The sequence below is a fragment of the Rhinolophus sinicus genome, chromosome 18, assembly GCF_057876585.1.
Source record: "Rhinolophus sinicus isolate RSI-liver-muscle chromosome 18, RSI-T2T, whole genome shotgun sequence".
NCBI lineage: Eukaryota > Metazoa > Chordata > Mammalia > Chiroptera > Rhinolophidae > Rhinolophus > Rhinolophus sinicus.
Window position 1 is genome coordinate 28072218 of NC_142518.1, and position 21034 is coordinate 28093251.

At 38.1% G+C, this 21034-nt stretch overlaps 1 protein-coding gene and 1 pseudogene across 3 annotated transcripts in view; both read left to right on the top strand.

Annotated features, from left to right (window-relative positions):
- The window catches only part of PRRG1 (proline rich and Gla domain 1), a 115566-nt gene extending 95100 nt beyond the window's left edge, over positions 1 to 20466 (top strand). For all 3 annotated transcript variants that reach the window (XM_019718199.3, XM_019718200.3, XM_019718202.3), the window contains exon 4: positions 16300 to 20466. In XM_019718199.3, coding sequence (XP_019573758.1) covers positions 16300 to 16785 — 486 coding nt within the window. In that variant the 3' untranslated portion in view covers positions 16786 to 20466. The remainder of the gene's footprint in view (positions 1 to 16299) is intronic.
- LOC141569650 (ferritin heavy chain pseudogene) lies at positions 2064 to 5585 on the top strand (annotated as a pseudogene).
- Positions 20467 to 21034: the final 568 nt, after the last annotated feature.

A 21034-nucleotide genomic window follows, 5' to 3' on the forward strand; every position in this document is an offset into this window, starting at 1 on the left:
GATAGGGATAATTTATGTCTTCTCTCTTTGTTTCTTGATCAGCCTGTTTAGAGAGTTATCTGATTTTTAACCTCAAAGAATCTATGTTTGGTTTTATTTATTTTCTGGGTTTTTTTTGTTTTTTTTTTTCTATTTCACTGAATTCTCCTTTCTTTATAATTTCCTGCCTTCTGCTTGATTTGGGTGTATATCACTCTTTTTTATTTAGTTCGTTAAGGAAGATAGTTAGATTTTTTATTTGAGATAGTTTTCATTTTCTAATCTGGTATGATTTGAATCCTTTGAAATGTATTGAGACTTGGTTATGGCCCAGAATATTATTCATCTTGGTAAATATTCTGTTTGCACTTGAGAACAATGTGCTTCTAAAGAATATACAGTTGACCCTTGACAAACATGGGGGTTAGGGGAGCCAAACCCCATGCAGTTGAAAATTCCCATATAACCTTTGACTTCCAAAAAACTTTACTAATAGCCTACTGTTAGCCAGAACCCTTACCGATAACATAAACGGCCGATTAACACATATTTTGTGTTATATGTATTATATACTGTATTCTTACAATAAAGCTAGAGAAAATGTTATTAAGAAAATCATAAGAAAGAGAAAATACATTTACAGTATTTATTGGAAAAAATCCGTGTATAAGTAGACCCACATAGTTCAAACCTATGATGTTCAGGGTCAACTGTATTTTAAAATTTCTTCTCTTCTGTCTCTTGAATATTCTTTCTTCCTTTTCTTCCTCATTCTTCTCCTGATTATAACAAGTAATACCACACTAGTTGCCTACAAAGAGGAGAGCTGTGTGGCTTTGAACCATGTGAGTATATTACCTATTCAGAAAATTATTTACATTTTTAGAAATACAAAATGATAATTGAATTATGGTAGTGGCTAAACACACAAAAAATATTTTATACACACACACACACACACACAAAAGATATCATTAGCAGACCAGAAATGATAAGGAATTATGCAAAGATGGCAAAAGCAAGATGCTATCAGATTAGTTAATTCAGAGAACTTGAAACACCTGCAGTAGAAAACCAGCACATTTGGAGAAACTTCAAGAACAGTCAACAAAATTGCAGCACCGTGGAGGGTCCTAGGTCAACTATGAGATTAAAGAGATACTCTGTGAACAGAAGATTTGTTTTACCCTACCCTGCTCTGACCTTCCCGGACCCCTACTTACAGAGGGCAATAAGTACTTGTATTATTTGACCCCTTTAAATTCCCAAACTACACTCCAAAGACAGGGAATGAGCTTGAGACAAATGTAGACTTGCACAAAAGGGAAACAAGAGGACACATCTACCTAAAAGGGAAAACACTAGTCTTCCATTGCAGAAATGTCATGTTTGTTTTGGCAGTGGGGAGGGTCCCTATGCTACCTGCAAGCACCATGCCATGTACCCCCAAAGGAGAACACCACTCCTTAATTGACACACTCTGCCTTCCCTACACACTCCTACCTGTACCCTCATATTCTGAGGAGAAGCCTACGCATATTAGTGAAATGAACATCACAACTGTAGATCATATCCATGCTAATTATCTAGGTTGACTAAATGCACCCTGTACTCCTAAATATTAATGGACAAAGGTTTGCAAAATACTTGAGTAAAGTGAAAGAGAATATCATGATGAACAAACAGAACTGTTTCTGGAAAGTTGCTCATTGCAGCATTATTCACAGTGACCAAGACATGGAAACAAAGTGTCCTTCGATAGATGAATGGATAAAGAAGGTGTGGTACATATACACAATGGAATACTACTCTGCCATAAGAAAAGATGAAATAGTGCCATTTGCTACAACATGGATGGATATTGACATTATTATGCTAAGTGAAATACGTCAGACAGAAAAAGTCAAGAACCATATGACTTCACTCCTATGAGGGATATAAAACTGAAAGCAACAAAGGAACAAGACAAACAAAGAAGAAAAAATTCAGACACAGACAATAATTTAGTGGTTACCAGAGGGTAAGGGGGTGGGGGGTGGTAGATGAGGGTAAAGGGGATCAAATATATGGTGATGGAAGGAGAACTGACTCTGGATGGTGAACACACAATGGGATTTATAGATGATGTAATACAGAATTGTACACCTGAAATCTATGTAATTTTACTATTGACACCCTAATAAATTTAATTTAAAAAACACAGGAAACAGAAAACAACTTTACCAAAAAAAATCAAATTCATATTCTGAATTTTAACAGATGATGGGATTATAAAAATAAGAACAGGCTGCAGTAGAAGGAATCAATTAGAAACACGATAAAGTATTTCAAAAACAAAAATATTATTGCAAAATTAAAAACTTAATAGATGCCAGGTGTTTGGGCGGTTCGCCCTGTCTCATGCAGCCTCAGTTGGAACTTGGAACACAGCACTTGGACCTGCCCACCCACCATCACTGGAACCTCCCTCACCCTCTTTACCCATTATGGACCCCATTTCCAGTCCCATCTCAAAGCTGTCATCAGGCCCCCAAGCCCACTTGAGAAAGCCCGGGTCAACCATCTTGGGAATGCTCCGAGGCTGCGCTGCCACTGCCTGCACCCCTACTGCCGCTGCACCCCTCAGCCCCTGCTTCCGAGCTGCCTTGGCCTTGGCACCCGCTGCAGTGGTGCCACCAGCCATGACGACCGCGCCGCCCTCATCCGTGCGCCAGAGCTACTACCCCGAATGCGAGGCCGCCATCAACAACCAGATCGTGCTGGAGCTCTACGCCTCCTACGTGTATGAGTCCATGGCCTCCTACTTCAGCAGCCACGAGGTGGCCTTGAAGCACTTCGCCCGCTTCTTCCTGCAGCAGTCCAGCCAGGAGAGGGAGCACGCGGAGAGGCTGATGGAGCTGCAGACCCAGCGCGGGGGCCGCCTCCGCCTGCGCAACATCAGCAGGCCTGACCGCAACCGCTGGGAGAACGGCCTGAAGGCCATGGAGTGCGCCTTGCACCTGGAGATGAGCGTGAACCAGAGCCTGCTCGACCTGCACCAGCTGGCCACCGAGATGAAGGACGCCCACCTGTGCGCCTTCCTGAGCAGTCACTGCCTGCAGGGGCAGGTGGAGTTCATCAAAGAGCTGGGGGACAACATCACCAACCTGCGCAAGATGGGAGCCCCGGAATCCGGCCTGGCAGAGTACCTCTTTGACAAGCTCACCCTGGGTGACAGTGACAAAAAGAACTGAGTCTGTACTGCTTGCCCCATAGCCACAAGGTGACTTCCCCTGGTTACAATGCCGACCAGGCACATTGCAGTATTTATTGCCTTTGAAAAGCGTTCACTTAAATTCTTATCTTCCGATTTTGCCATTTCTTCCAGTAAAGTTATTTGGTTCCTAAATAAACAAACGTGTCTGGTTGATTCTTTTGCTAAACCCTCACCTTCTGAGTTTTAAAACAAGCATCTAGGAGTCTTTCCAGCCACCCATGCCCCATCCACATACAGCTCTGGCTCTGTAGATGGAGGGAGAAGGTATTGCGTGGGACCCTGGAAAACACAAATCTTCCCCTTATAAGCACAGTGGTATGTGGAGGTGGGGTGAGGTGAGGCCCTGGTGAATGTGGGTGCATCAGGATTGCAGTTGCTTCTAGGGAAGAAGTGAAGGGAAAGGGATTGGACACGGATTAAAACAAAGGAGTGTTCAACTTTACCTGAAAATTTAGTTTATCATAATATGTAAATATCAACATTTGTTGATTCAAGATAGCAAGAAGGGAACCCGGGAAGCCATCTTGGCAGAGTATCTCTTTAACAAGCTCACTGTGGGCAATAGTGATAAGGGAAAACTGAGCCTTAGGGTGGGCTGGCTTCCCCATAGACATGAGCGTGGCTTCCTGTGGTCCCTCATTCAGAACATGCGTGCTGTCCTTAAAAAACCTTTACTTCCTCTTATACACAATGTGGTTATGTGGGGTGGTGTGAGATTGGTGATTTGGGGGCCTCGTGTCTGTGGGTGCATGTGTATGATAAAAGTATAGAAAAAACATGGTCTAGAATTCATCACAGTGGTTTTGCCTCTAGGGAAGAAATGAAAAATGGGATTGGGCAGGGATTACAATAAATGGAGTCTTCAAACTTTATCTGAAATACGTCAGCTCCTTAAATTATGCAAATGTTAATATTTATGGTTTCTCAGTAACAGCTTTGAGCCCTGGAAACTGGCCTAGTGGAGTACCTGTTTGGCAGGCTCACCCTTGTCAGTGAGTATGGGAACTGTGCCTTAGGCTGGCTTCTCCATAGACACAGGTGTGACTGCACGTGCTCACCAGTGCCAGGCATGCATGCTCCAATTATAAAAACTCTACTTATGTTTGCCTTTTTTTTACAATTTCTACCAATAATTTGGTATAAAAAGAAATCCATACTCAATATAAGTGTTGAAAATGTAACAGTTCTGAAGTCAATTTTTTTTTTTTTAAAGATTTTATTGGGGAAGAGGAACAGGACTATTGGGGAACAGTGTGTACTTCCAGGACTTTTTTCCAAGTCAAGTTGTTGTCCTTTCAATCTTAGTTGTGGAGGGTGCTTCAAGTTGTTGTCTTTTCAGTCTTAGTTGTGGAGGGTGCAGCTCAACTCCAGGTCCAGTTGCCAGTTGCTAGTTGCAGGGGGCGCAGCCCACCATAGCTTGCGGGAGTCGAGGAATTCAACTGGCAACCTTGTGGTTGAGGATGCCCTCCAACCAACTGAGCCATCCGGGAGGCAGCTCAGCTCAAGGTGCTATGTTCAATCTTAGTTGCAGAGGGCGGAGCCCACCATCCCTTGCTGGACTCAATGAGTTGAACTGGCAACCTTGTGGTTGAGAGCCCACTGGCCCATGTGGGAATCGAACCAGCAGCCTTTGGAGTTAGGAGCACGGAGCTCCAACCGCCTGAGCCACCGGGCCGGCCCCTGAAGTCAAATTTTTGATAATGAATATAATAGTAGATTGAAGCTCCCTGTGAGAAATAATTATGTCATAGACGGACCTCCTAGGGTAACGAATAACCACTCAGTAGAAAGTCCAGGAGAAAACAAAGGGTTCTGTAAAGAGGGGAGACAATAATCTAGAAATACTTACAAAAATAGTAACTACAATCCAAATACTATTATCATATATATATTTCTCCCTTAACAATGTTCTGAATTATATTAATACATTTCCCTACATGGAATTTTTTGGGGGAATGAAACTCATTTGGTCACTGTTGATTTGTTTTTCTACAATTTTTTTGAGATATAACATTGTATAATTCTAAGGTGTGCAATATGTTGATTCAATACACTTATATATGATTGCCACCAAAGCATTAGCTAAAACTTCTATCACCTCACATAGTTACCATTTCTTTTCGACGGCAAGAACATTTAAGCTCTACTCTCAGCAACATTCAAGTATATAATACAATATTGTTAATGATAATGACTATGCTGGACATTAGATCCCCAAAGTTTGTACCCTTGGGCCAACATCTCCCCATTCCCCCCCCCCCCCCCCGCCTCTGGTAACTACTATTCTGCTCTGTTTCTTGAGTTTGGCTTTTTTACATTCCACATATAAGTGATATAATACAGTATTGTCTTTCCCTGTTTGCTTATTTCACTTAGCATAATGCCTTCAAGTTTCATCTAAGTTGTTGCAAAAGACAGGATTTTCTTCTTTCACGTGGTGAAATAATACTGTTTTGTCTATATATACACCACATCTTTTTTATCCATTCATCCATTGATGGACACTTAATTTGTTTTCATATTTGGGCTACTGTGTTATAACTAATGTTGCAAATGAACATAGTAATGCAGATATCTCTTTGAGATCCTGCTTTTATTCCTTTCAGGTAAATACCCAGAAGAGGGAGTGCTGGATCATATAGTAGTTCTATTCTTAATTTTTTGAGGAATGTTTGTACTGTTTTCCATAGTGGCTGCACCAATTTTCATTCCCACCAACAGTGCACGAGGGTTCCCTTTTCTCCCCATCCTTACCAACACTTCATATTCGTTGTCTTTTTTTATAATAGCCATTTTGACTAGGGTGACGTGGTATCTCATTGTGGTTTTGAGTTGCATTTCCCTGATGGTTAGTGATGCTGAGCACCTTTTCATGTACCTGTTGGCCATCAGTATGTCTTCTTTGGAAAAATGTCTCTTCATATCCTCTGCCCACTTTTTAATTGGATTGTTTCTTTTTCTTACTGAGCTGAGTTCTTCATATATTTTGGATAGTAACCCTTTGTCAGCTGTATGATTTGCAAATATTTTCTCACATTCAATAGATCACCTTTTCATTTTGTTGATCGTTTCCTTTGCTGTGCAGAGCTTTTTTATTTGATGTAGTCCCACTTGTTTATTTTTGCTTTTGTTTCCTTGGCTTTTGGTGTCAAATCCAAAACACCATTGCCAAGACCCATGTTAGGGAGCTGACTGCCTATGTTTTCTTCCAGGAATTTTATGGTTTTGGGTCATACATTCACATTTTTAATCTGTTTTGAGTTGATTTTTGTGTATGGTTTAAGATAGTCATCCAGTTTCATTCTTTCACATGTTGCTATCCAGTTTATCCAGCATCAGTCATTGAACAGACCATCCTCTCCCCACTATATATTCTTGACTCATTTGTTGTAAATTAATTGACCATGTATGCATGGGTTTGTTTCTGGGCTCAATCCCTCCATTGATCTGTGGTATGTGTTTGTTTTTATGCCACTGCCATACTGTTTTGATTACTATAGCTTTGTAGTATCAGGGAACATGATACGCTCAGCTTTGTTGTTCTTTCTCAAGATTGCTTTTACTATTTGGAGTCTTTTGTGGTTCCATACACATGTTAGGATTGTTTGTTCCATTTCTGTGAAAAATGTCCTTGGAATTTTAATAGGGATTGCATTGAGTCTGTAGATCGCTTTGGGTAGTGTGGACATGTCAATGTAAGAGTATCTAAACCTGTAGAGAATTTTTATAATAATTTATTTGAGCCAAACACAGGATATGCCTAGAAGCCAGATCTCACCAGACTGAGAAAAATGCTTCCAACAAAGGGCAATTTGCATCATCTTTTATGCATTTGGAATTAAGGAGGGAATGTAAGGAAGGAGACATGAAGGTGGGAGAAAGCAAAGCTGAGATCAGATTACAGGATAGTTAACAAGATTATATGTTCTCCTGAGGGTGGTCACAGCTATAGAAGGAGGGCATCTGAAAGGGTAGTCATGCATTAGATGGAAAGGTCTGAAAGGGGGGGCATTTCAAAGGTGTATTAACCTAGATGCACAGAAACAATGGACAGGGCTTGCTTAAAGCAAAGATAAGCCTTTTACTAAAGAAGCTGTATGCCTGGGTGTGACTACCCACCGTGACCTGCCCAGTTAGGAATTTATGATCAGATCACCCTACGAGGTCACCTTCCATAGAACCCCTTTTTTTACCCACAGGTTCATCTTATTTGTCACGCTCTGATCTTTCTGCATCTCGATGTCTGTTTCCTTCCACAGGTCAGAGAAGATTTCATCCATTATTTCTTTTTTTTTTAATTAAATTTTATTGGGGTGACAATGGTTAGTAAAGTTACATAGGTAGCCATTATTTCTTCAAATAAGTTTTCTGTGAAAGAGGTTTACTATGAGAAAGAGGTCCCTTTCTCTCTCTCTTCTTCTGAGACTCCTATAATGCAAATGTTATTCTGCTTGATATTGTCCTATAAGTCATTTAGGCTAACTTCACTTTTTTCAATTTTTTTTTTCTTTTTGCTGCTCTGATTGGGTGAGTTACTCTGCCCTGTGTGAGAGTTTTCTGATCCTTTCTTTGTTTCATCTAGTCTGTTGTTGAACTCCTCTAGTATGTTTTTCAGTGCAGTTATTGTATTCTTCAGCTCTGTGACTTCTATTTGGTACTTTCTTATATTTTCTTTGTTGAAGTTCTCACTTTGTTTATCCATTCTCTTCCCAAGCTCAGTGGGTATCTTTATGAACATTATTTTGAACTCTTCATCAGGTAAGTCATCTGTCTCCATTTCATAAGAGTCTTTTTCTAAGGTTTAATCTTGCTCTTTCATTTGTAATATATTCCTGTTTCTTCATTTCATTTGACTCTCTGTGTTGGTATCTGTGCATTAGATAAAACAGCCACTTCTCCCAGTCTTGAAGGTGTGGCCTCCTGTAGGAAATAAACGTTATCATTCAATCCTGCCCTAGCTCTTGGTTTTCTGTCAAATCTTTGTGATTGTCCGAGCAGCCTATTTTATTTTGACTGTCTCCTAGTAGTTGAGAGTGTCCCGAGATGTGTCAGTGTCTTCAAGGAGATGTCAGTCAGCACCTAAATTCAGGCTGATTGGAATTCAGAGCCTTATGCAGCAGTTTTTTTAAAGTATGCAAATATACAGTGCCCCGTGGGACCACATTGCAAATCCCACTGGCCACCAGAAGCAGGTGATATAGAGGTTTCCCCTGTAGCAGCTGCAAAAGTCAGGGCGCCACAAAAGGGTACATACCAGTTCCTTTCTGAGAGGTACCAGCAACCTGGAGCAAAGCAGAGGAAGGGCGCAAAGATGGCACCAACTGGTCTCTGTTCCTGGAGAGTCTTCAGTAGGCCCCTATATGGATGTTAAATTAAATGCCTGCTTCAGGCCAATGCTTTAAAGTATGCAAGTAAGCCTTTTTCGTGCAAAGTCTGGGTGCCTTTCAGCTTCTGGTGCTAGGCAAGTCTGCTCACATGAACCATTTAAGAACCGTTTCTTAGTTTGCTATAGCCTGTGGGTCTCCTGGATGTGAGCCCCATTGGCTTTCAAAGCTAGACTTTTTGGGAGCTAATCTCTCAGGTGCAGATCTTAAAAGTTGGGGTTCCTTATATGGGATTTGAACGCTTTGCTATTCAGGGAGAAGCTCGTGGTTTTGAGTTTCCACCTGATGATGGGTCACTGCCCTGTGCCGGGGGTTGGATTTATAGAGAGATCATATGTCAGCCTCTCCTACCTGCTTCAATATTTTGTTGTTTTTGGTTTTGTTTGTTTGTTTTCACCCAATGTATAGGAGTTGCTCAGGTATTTCTTAGGTTTTTTCCACAGGAATTTGTTCCATATGTAGCTGTAGATTCAGTATGTCTGTGAGAGGAGTTAAGTTCAGGTTCTTTGTATGTTGCTGTCTTATACCAGAATCCTTAAAGAATGAATTTTTAGCATTCAGTTTTTAGTAGTGGTCATAAGGGATATTTTGGGACTTGAGATTCCTCCTGCTGCCTCATACAGCAGTACAGCTATCAAATCCCCCATCAAGTATGCTGAATCCAAACCTTAACAGTTTTTAAATAATTATATCTAAATTATAGAGGTTTACTTTATGTAAGCTGTGCGTCACCTTGCAAAATAATAATCTTCATAATTATTTGTAAAAAGACACACCAACAAAATCATATTCTCTTCTTCATTCCCCAGTTACACTATTTTCAACTTATTGTAAAATAAGTTGAATTGACGCTATACTCAGCATTATTTTGTTTCTCGGTAACATGTCTATACCCTAGTGACAGTTTTCAAGATAATGCCTTACATTTTGTATCGTAATTTACAAACATTTTATCTATTTTCTCAAAGTGATATCCACATATTCTTACCCTGTGGACAAAGGAATTAACACAAAGATGTTAAGTGACTTGTGTCACTCCACCCATTTTCCCCAGAACATCCATCTTGATAAAGAATTTTCAAAATTTTGGACAACCTCTTGTTGGAATGCCCCATCTTGTTCTCAGTCAGGCAACATTTCGGATTAGGGCTGTGGTTTTTGTCCTTCATCTCTGATAGTCTTTCCTTCATACTTATTCAAGGAAAGGGAGAAGCCATGTGAGTACTGGATAGAAATGCTGCTGGGTTCTCCTCAGTAACACATACTCACTGGGAACATTAACCATTCTCCAGCTTCACTAGGTAGGTTCTGAGCTAATTAATCAAAGATTGTAAAACATTCTCAGCTCTGCTCTGAATTATGAGTAGAGTCCTTCAGGTGTTGAGTCACTCAAGTTCTAATAAAAAAAATGGCAGTAAGAAAATTCAAAACAGAAAAACACTTATTTTATGAAAGAGCAACTAATATTGTTTGATGGAATCTTGCACATACTGAATTTTGTTCTAAAACTCACCTACTGTGATGAAACATCTACCTCTTGGGGTTCTTCCTTCCGAAATGCTTCAGACCTCTCTGGCACATTCAGATTACATTTATTATTTGTATAATTTTAGCCTGATCTAAAACTACTAAGACCCTTTAATGAAATTTTTCGTCATTAAACAAATTTTCATTCCTTCTAAAACAGTGCTTTACCAAGTTTTGGAATCATTTGGCTTGATTATCTTTGAGTGTCTTTTGGCTGCTTTCAGTAAGATAAAAAAAAAAGTGGGAGATGAGGGTAAGGGGGATCAAATATATGGTGATGGAAGGAGAACTGACTCTGGGTGGTGAACACACAATGGGATTTATAGATGATGTAATACAGAATTGTACACCTGAAATCTATGTAATTTTACTAACAATCGTCACCGCAATAAATTTTAAAAAAAGATAAAAAAACTATTGAACTAGTTTTTAGAGACATAAACTTGGTTTATGTTTTTGAATGACAGTTATATTAGTCTTGATTTCAAGTGAATTTTCATCTGATTCTCTGGCCTAGAGAACAAAATAAGTCTAGTTCCCAAAGAAATCTGTCAGTAAGTACCTTTCTCAGTAAATACCTTTCTATCAGATCACTGTTATTTTAATTGAAAACATTTAATTTATAAAATGAGCCAGCTCACTTTTGACTACATATTTAATATGACGGGAAGATTGAATTTTCTAGGAAAGTAGCCAGAACCGTTCAAAATGTCTTATACATCAAGGCAGATTACTTTTTTGTTTGCTCTGATGCCAGGCCTCTTGGATTGAAATCCCAGCTCCAACATTTACGTGTTAAATGACCTTGGATTTATTATTAGGTAACCTCTTTGAGCCTCCATTTCCTCATCTGTAAGTAGGGATGAATTAGACCTTCATTATTGGGTGTGAATTGAGTTGAGGATTAATTGAGTTGCTATAGGTAAAGTGAAAATCTGGTTTTGTAATTCCATTTTTGTCTAAGCTTTGGTTTTAACCATTCAAAATAAAAACCTGATTTTCTTTTAGTCTGCAAATTTTTTGTTTCCAGCATGTGAAACAGAGAAATTGAATTATACCAGCCAGCCATGAAAAAATCATTTTCATGTGCATTATTGATGCTTGATTATCCCAACGTGATATAGATAATATAAAAGAGCCACTTTTCAATGTATTTATCTAAGGTTAGCATTATATAATTATTTGGAATCAGATATTTGTTCATTTTTGTGGATAAGATTAAATGGTGGGAAAGGAAATAGAGATCTGAGAGATTAAAAAGTGAGAGGGGAACTCCTCATCTGCAGATGAAAGAAAATTGAGTAAACATGAGGCACTTGGTAGTTCTCCGTAAAAGCATGCTTAAAAATGTTATTCCCTGGAGTGATGTCAGCATCATGGAGAAGTGAGTCATTCCCTTTGTCTTTCCACTTTAAATTACAACCAGTAGAACATCCATAGCCCAACATAGGATACTTTACATAACGCACCAGGATGCCCGAGAGGTCCATACATCTGAAGGTGGGCAGATTGGACCTCTTGGACAGGGCAGAACCAGAGGAGCAGAAGTGACAGAGCCTATGGCCAGAGGCTCCAGGAACCATGGCAGCACCCAAGATCCAGGCCCCCCCCCCCAACAAAATCGTATTCTCTTCTTCATTCCCCAGTTATACTGTTTTCAACTTATTGTAAAATAAGTTGAATTGATACTATACTCAGCATAATTTTGTTTCTTGGCAACATGTCTATACCTTAGTGACAGTTTTTAAGATAATGCCAGTGGTAGTGACTGCAACCTCAGCCCACACAGCAGTGGAGGCTGCAGCCAAGAATCTGGTACAGCAGCAGCAGCACCTACGACCTGAGGTTCCAAGAATGGTAGCAGCACCTGCGACCCAGGTACCACCCCATGGTGGCAGCGCCTGCAACCTCAGCTGTTCCAGCAGTGGGCAGGGGGCTGCACCTAAGCCCCCAGTGCCCACAGCCACAATTGTGCTTATGACCTGAGGCTCTTGGAACCACAGCAGTGCCCAAGACCTGAGGCTCCAGGGACAGTGTTGACACCCACAGCCCTGCGACACCGACAGCAAGGCACCCGTGATGCCAATGGCAAAGGCAGTGGAGGGTGCAAAGTGCTAGCTCTGAAATATAGAGTCAACTCAGAAAGGTGTTCACTACTTCAGATATGCCAGAAGAGGAATAATTCATCAAGCACCATGAAAAAGGTACAGTAATATGGTATCACCAATTCTTCAGAAACTAAATTTAAAGTCTTGGAAGTTTGCGATCTGATGGAGAACTCAAAATGGTTGTCGTGAAGAAATGCAACAAGCTGCTAGAAAATTCAGAAAGACAGTTCAGTAAGCTCAGGAATAAAATTAATCAGCACAAGGAGTACTTTACCAAAGAGATTGAAACTCTAAAAAAGAACCAAACAGAAGTTATGGAGCTGAAGAACTCAGGAAATCAGATGAAGAACAAATTAGAAAGCAATGGAAATAGAGCAGACCGTATGGAAGAGAGAATTAGTGAGCTCCAAGACAGAAATCTAGAAATGATTTAGGTAGAAGAAGATAGAGAACTAAGATCCTAAAAATATGAAGAAACTCTAAAAGAACTATCCAGCTCCACTAGGAAAAGTAACATAAGGATAATGGGTATCCCAGAAGGAGAAGGGAGAGAGAAGGGAGCAGAGAGCTTAATTAAAGAAATAATAGCTAACAGAACACCTAATTACTTCAATGCAAAAAGACCTTCTCCAAGATGCATTATATTAAAATTGTCAAAAGTCAATAATAAAGAATTTTAAAGGGTGGCTGATTAGCTCAGTTTGTTAGAGCGTGAGGCTGGTAGCACCAAGTTTGCCAGTTCGATCCCTGTATGGGCCACTGTGAGCTGCACCCTCCTTAAAAAAAAAAGTTTAAGAATTTTAAAGGCAGCTGGGAGGCGGGAAGTCACCTACAAAGGTACTCCCATTAGGTTATCAGCAGATTTCTCAACAGAAACTCTACAGGCCAGGAGAGAAAGGAGTTACATATTCAAAATATTGAAAAGATAAAAACCACCAGCTAAGAATATCCAGCAAAGTTATCTTGCAGATATGAAGGAAAAATAAAGGCTTTCTATGACAAGCAGAAGCTGAGGGAGTTCTCTACTATTAGACCTGCCCTGCGAGAAATGTTGAAAGGAGCTCTTCTACGTGAAATGAAAAAGCAAAAGTATACAAAACTTTGAGTAATGGAATGGAAAGAATCAGAAAATTGCAAAGACATTTCAGAATACAATTTAATCACTAAAGTTTAACATAAAGGTTAAAAGAAAAAAACACGTTAAAAATAACTATAGCTACTTCGATTTGTTAACAAACTCACAACAGAAAAAAGAACAATTTGTTCCAACAAAAACATAAAAGGACAGAACCTATATAGGCAAATGAAGATAAAATGCTATCAGCAGAAAAAGGACTATTTTATCTGTGAGACATTTTATACAAACTACATGGTAACCACAAAACAAAAATGTAGAACAGAGACAAAAAAGAGGAAACAGAGAAAAACAATCATAGAAAATCACCAAACTAAAATGGCAGACAGAAACACAAGAGAAAATAAACAATGACAATATAGAACAAACAAAACAAAAGATAAAATGGCAATACCATGTTTCCCTGAAAATAAGACCTAGCTGGACCATCAGCTCTAATGCATCTTTTGGAGCAAAAAAAATAATATAAGACCCGGTCTTATTTACTATAATACCGGGTCCAATATAATATAATAATATAATATAATACCAGATATTATATTATTTTTTTGATTATCCCAATCAAAAGTCATAGAGTGGCTGGATGGGTTAAAAAACAAGACCCAACTATATGCTGTCTGCAGGAGACTCATCTGAGCTCTAAAGTCAAACATAGGCTCAAAACAAAGAGGTAGAAGATGACACTCAAAACAAATGGTAGCCAACAGACAGAACAGACTTCAACCACAAAAGGTAACAAGAGCTAAAGATGGACATTCTATAATAATAAAGCAGACAATCCAATAACATATAACATTTATCAATATGTATATACCTAACATAGGAGCACCAAAGTATATAAAGCAACTATTAACATTTACAACTACATCAAAAAGAATAAAATACCTAGGAAATAAATTTAACCAAGGAGGTGAAAGATCTGTACACTGAAAACCATAAGACATTGTTGAAAGAAATTGAGGAAGACACAAAGAAATGCAAAGATACTCAGTACTCATGGATTGGAAAAATTAACATTGTTAAAATGTCCATATTATATCTAAAGTAATCCCTATCAAAATCCCAATGTCATTTTCACAGAAATATAATCAAAACATCCTAAAATATTATGGAACTATAAAAGACCTCAAATAGCCAAAGCAATCCTGAGAGTTAAAAAAATGCAAAAAGCCAGAGGTCTCACACTCCCTCATTTCAAACTATACTACAAAGCTATAGTAAAAAACAAACAAACAAACAAACAAACAAAAACAGTATGGTATTAACAGGAAACCAGACACAGTGATCAATGAAACAGAATTGAGAACCCAGAAATAAACCCACGCCTATATGGTCATTTAATCTATGACAAAAGAGTCAAGAATATACAATGGAGAAAGCAAAGTCTCTTCAGTAAATGGTGTTGACTTGAACATAAGACTGGAAACCATAAAATACATAGAAGCAAACATAGTAAGCTTCTTGACATTGGTCTCAGCGATATTTTTGTGGATTTGACTACAATGGCAAAGGAAACAAAAGCAAAAATAAATAGGACTATATCCAATTAAAAAGCTTCTGCACAGCAAAGGAAACCATCAGTAAAATGAAAAGGCAGCTTAGTGAATGGGAAAGATAATTTGCAAATCATACATCCAATAAGGGGTTAATATCCAAAACATATAAAGAAGTCATACATTTCAACAGCAACAACAAAAAAAACAAAATGGGCAGAGGATCTGAATAGACATTTTTACAAAGAAGACATACAGATGGCCAACAGGCAGGTGAAAAGATATTCAGTTATCACCAATTACTAGGAAATGCAAATTAAAAATACAATGTGATATCACCTCACACCGTTAGAATGGCTATCATCAAAACAATAAGAAATGACAAGTGTTGGCGAGGATACAGAGAAAATGGAGCCCTCATGCACTGTTGGCAGGATTGTATGCAGCCACTATGGAAAACAGTATGGAGAGTCTTCAAAAAATTAAGGGTAAAACTACCTTATGACCCAGCAATTCCACTCCTGGATATTTACCCAAAGAAATCCAAAACTAATTTTAAAAGATATATGCACCCCTATATTCATTGCAGCATTGCTTATAATAGCCATGATATGGAAGCAACCTCAATGTCCATTGATGGATGAATGGATAAAGAAGACGTGGTACATATATACAATGGAATATTTTTTGGCCATAAAAAAGATGAAATATTGCCATTTGCAGCAACAACATAATACCCTCAAGGCAAGGGTATTATGCTAAGTGAAATAAGTCAGAGAAAGACAAGTACCATATCATTTCACTTACATGTGGAATCTAAAAAACAAAATAAATGAACAAAAAGAAACTCATAGATACAGAGAACAAATTGATGGTTGCCAGAGGGGAAGGGGTTTGGGGCTGGGTGAAAAAGGGGAAGGAGTTTAGAAGTACAAATTGGTAGTTACCAAACAGTCATGGAGATGTAAAATACAGCATAGGGAATATAGTCAATAATATTGTAGTAACTATGTATGGTGTCAGGTGGGTACTACACTTATTGGGGTGATCACTTCATAAGTTATATAAATGTCTAATCACTATGTTGTACACCTGAAACTAATATATTGTATGTTAGCTGTAATTGAAAAATAAAAAAATTTATATAAGGGGGAAAAAATGTCATTGCTGAAAATATAAATAACTCCAAGTCTTGAGAAAGACTTGTGTTGTGACTATCTTAGGAAGGATCCAGAGTGAGGGCCATGATTTTACATGTAATCTCTTGCCACAGATAATATAGGCTGTAGGTCATTTAAACCAACAAATCTAGTTTTGGGTTTGTGTCCATGTTAATAGAACCTAGACATTTTTTCATGTGGTATTTCACATCTTTTGATCATACTGATCGTCAACGTATTTTGTCTTTCATTTTCAGAAAGAGTTTTGGAACACCTACACAAAAGCAAAACAAGGAGAGAGTAACAGAGGAAGTGACTGGTTTCAATTTTACCTTACCTTTCCGTTAATCTTTGGCCTCTTCATTATCCTCCTTGTCATTTTCCTAATCTGGAGATGCTTCCTCAGAAACAAAACTCGCAGACAGACAGTGACTGAAGGCCACATCCCTTTCCCTCAGCACCTTAATATTATCACTCCGCCCCCTCCACCAGATGAAGTGTTTGATAGCAGTGGATTGTCGCCAGGCTTTCTGGAATATGTAGTTGGGCGCTCCGATTCTGTCTCGACTCGCCTGTCCAACTGCGATCCTCCACCAACCTATGAGGAAGCCACGGGCCAGGTGAACCTTCAGAGGAGTGAAACGGAACCTCATTTAGACCCACCCCCAGAGTATGAGGACATCATCAACGCCAGCTCAGCCAGTGCCATTGCTATGGTGCCTGTGGTCACCACCATCAAATGAAACTGCAGACTTCTTTTTACTATAATCGTTTTTAAAATACTAATGAAAGAACTTTCTAGCACTTTACCACTACATAAATGTGTATTGACTTATTGTATTGGACTCTGACAGCGTACCACTTCACATTTTCTGATTTGATTTTTATTTGTTTTGTTTCCTACTATAAAATCATTATCCCTGCTCATTTTTACTAATGGAAATACATGAAGAGGGAAAAACATGAAGAGGTCTTCAAGTGATATGATGAGCTATACATATATATGTCTGTGTGTGTATACACATGTATTCATGTATATATATGTATATGTATGTATGTGTACATCAGTCCACCATATGTGCAACTGTCTTAAGCCATTAACTTCTGTTTAAATATCCTGCAAGAGAACCTTACTCACCAAAATTGGGGGGAAAACGGCACCAACGTTTTGTGTAATAGCAACATGCTGTTAAATTTTGAAAATAAGATGAAATTAGCATGTTTTCTAATTATTACTGGCTTTTGTTTACCTCCTTTTTCTTTATCTACCTTAAAAAAATGCATGCAGTCCATCTTGATTTTCGAAATGTCTCAGAAAGACAGAGGGAAGGCACAGTAAACAATAACTTGCCTATAGTATATAGCAAGGAAATCATTGGTCATTAGTGGCATTTGGCGAGTTTTGTAGGAGGGATTTTTTTGTTGTTGTTGACTGCCTCCCCCCAGCAAAATTAAACAGTGTTTGCTTACTATCTTTGAATGTCTCGTGCTATTTGTATTGACATCTTGGTGGAGATGATTTCCTGGCAACAGAATAATTTCTAAAATATATATATATATATATATATATATATATATATATATATATATATATATATATATTAATGACAGGGAATAAAGATTTCTCCTTTGCTCATTAGTGACAATAATTATTTTCTTCTCACTGTTCCATGGCCTTTTACTCTGTTCCCTCACCTACCACCACAGAATCTTCAAGCACCTAAGAATTTAGTTAAAATAAAATTCTTGAAATTATTTTCTTAATGTTTTTGTATAGATTGAAGTCTTTGCATCAAGATGATTAGGAGGCAATTTTCCATTAAGTGAAAACTGTGATTTTTATATTGCTCTCCAATTGGTGGAGGAAGATTGCAAAGTCTGTGTTGTGCCAGGTGCACAATAAATCTAATTATATTAGCTTCACACAGATCTCATTATTGTTGCTATTTCATTTTTGTATTCTCATCAGATTTTTTTTTTAACTGCAGGATTTTTACTTTTCCCTTGGCGCAGAGGGAACAGGCTATGAATGAACTGACAACATAAACTGTCTCAGAAAGAAACACAGTTGTTTTCCTATGAAGTTCCATAATGTATGCACCAATGGAAAATTCATTATGTCAGTCAGGGAAATGTCTCTGCCACTCCCAAGCCTCCTTAGCATTGGATACAATGGTTGATGAGGCAGACGGAATGCAGATTTCAGAAGTGTCATACCCTACTGCCTCATCTCCATCCCCTCCAATCCCTCCCTCAGTCTTGCCCTTGAACCCAAGGAAGGAGGAATACTGGGGAGAATCCTGAACCAGGAGTCAGATGTCGTGAACTCCAATCCCGTTCTGCAACATGCTTGCCATGGTACCTGGGGAAAGACCCATAACTGACCCTCAAATTCCTCAACTCTGAAACAGCGATAAGATTCTTTGTCCTGCCCTTCTCCAGCTGCTTCAAAGGATCTAATGAGATGGTGTGCACTAACGTAACTTGTAAGATGTGAAGAGTTATCTACGGGAAGGTCATACCATTGTTCTTATTGTACTTAAGGGAGAATTTTCTCCTTCTGTTTCCCTAACATTTATCAGCGCTTTCACATAGTGAGAAATAGGGTAGGCTGCTCCATACATGGCTAACATGTTCCTAACATGAGTGTGTGGGTTATTAGTAAAATCATGTCATTCTCTGGTCTGTACCAAAGCTGTGCCAACTGAAAGACAACAGCCAGCTCAGTACAAACAGGATTAAGCAGATGTTACAAAGGGAACTAAGATGTGTGTGTTTAGTTAATAGCTTTTGTAGCTTTCGTGGGCTAAAAATGAATAAATCTTGGCCCTGGCCACAACATAAATGACAATATTGTTCTGAATTTGGCCATGAGTACATGGTGATCGTTGGCTTCTAGTTAACACTGAAAGCGGGAATGTTTGATCCAATGACTTGTGTATGTGTGGATATTTTGGTTTATTTTTAAATGAAAATTAAGGCTTCTTTTGTGTGAGTTTTTTAGGTCATTAATATCAAGCCTTAAATTAAACCAGCAGTTTTCAAAAGTGTGGCCCATGAACTCCTGGGAGTCCTGCTGTGAGATCAAAACTATTTTCATAATACTACAAAGAATTGTCTTTTCGCTGTAATTCTCTCTCTCAAAAAGGAGTTGAAAATGTAAAACAATGCCATCTTCCCACAGATCCTTTTCTGTTTTAGAAAATATAGCTATTTTCTTAAAAATGTTATTTATGTTAGCATATAATGGTCTTCTTAATTTTTAAATGAATAAATACTTTTTAAATTTTCAGTTTTATTTTCTGATCTGGCAAATACTGACAGATGTCAGCTCCATAAACAAAAGCTCTTTGGCATCCAGATCCCCAACAAATTTTAAGAGTATAAAGGGGTCTGAAGATCAAAAGCTTGAGAATTACAGGATTAGACAAAGGAGTAGAATGTGCTATTACTAAGTATATATTCTTGCAACTTTATATTTTAAACTCCTGATGTTGGAATTACTGCTGCCTCTTAGAGACACCTGAATTGCAGTATAAGAATGAATAGTGATCCATAAAACAAAGCCAAAAGCTTAAACTGATCAACGACTACAGCTTTTTAGAGTGTTGGTCAAAGAAAACACTCTACCCCGTAGTGATAACTGGCGTCGGCCACAGGTCTCCTGGCAGCATCCGTGTCATGATGACAGGATAAACAAAATACCACTTTCTTCAAGAAGCATTCTCTTAGGTTTGTTGGTTTGGTGTGGTTGGATTCTGGTTTGGGTTTTACATTTTTAAAAACTTTTGCTACCCCATCTAGTTTTATAAACTGAGTTTCTTAACATTTGTTATAATTAAAGGGGTTTGTCTGGAATAACATATATTTTTTATGTTTTTGCCTTTCTTACCTGATTGATATTACATTCACTTTGATCGTTTTTAATAAAGCTTTATTTTTGCAGATATATTTAGTACCTTTTTTAAGCTATAACTAAATTGAATCGACCAGTTTGCATTTAAATGAAAGAATGGCTTAATGGTGTTCCAGTGGAATGGTTTCCAAACCTCCACCTGCAGTGGTTGTGTCTGGAATCCTAGAACTGGCACTTTCTGCCTCCCTACTTTGAATGTCATGATGAATTATGTCTGTTTAAAGTAAATTAAATGATTTCTTCCTTTCCTATTGACCGGTACAAATACAGATGCTGTGTTTAATTCATTGTTAAAGATGACTTCAAGATTGACGATCTGACATGATAACTATGGAGATAGCTTTAACTTGGTTCTGTGTAAATAGCATGTATTTTAATATTTCACATTTTTAAACACTTGGTTTACATTAAATTATGGTATTTAACTATTTTTATGTTTATACTAGGTAAGGTTTTTCTTATGTTTCCATGTTTTGGGTATGCTAAATAAAGCTATTTTTAAACCCACGAGATTTCTTCTACCATGTGTTAATTATATTATGGTTAGGTGATAAGCATGCTGCATAAGTTTGTATTAATTATGTGGTTTTTTAAACAAGGTAAAATTATATTTTTTCTTATTAATTTAGAGACTATTGCTCAATAAAGAAATCAGAAATTATCTGCTGCAAATGCCAGGGTACTCTCAGCAAGAAAGAAATTTCTGTACTACTTTTGAATGATGCTGGTATGATACAAAATGGGAACACTTGCTCCAAAGGGATAGACTGACTGAGCTCCCTGCTGTAATGTAGTCTGTCAAGAACTGGGGATAGTGTCTGCAGCTACCAAGAAACTGGTTTTTTCCTCCTTAGAAGAACAGCTTGCATTTGACATTTAGAAGATGAGAAAGGAAAGCACAAGATAGAAACATTTGTGGCCACGGGGAAGCTTAAGTGTAGTTACCTCAAAAACTGAAAGCTGATGAGACATGCCATTAACCAAGAAAATGTAAATATGACCTGATATTTATTTATGGTATAAAAAATTTAAAATTATTTACTTATATTCAAGGAGGAATTTTAAGTATTAATTAT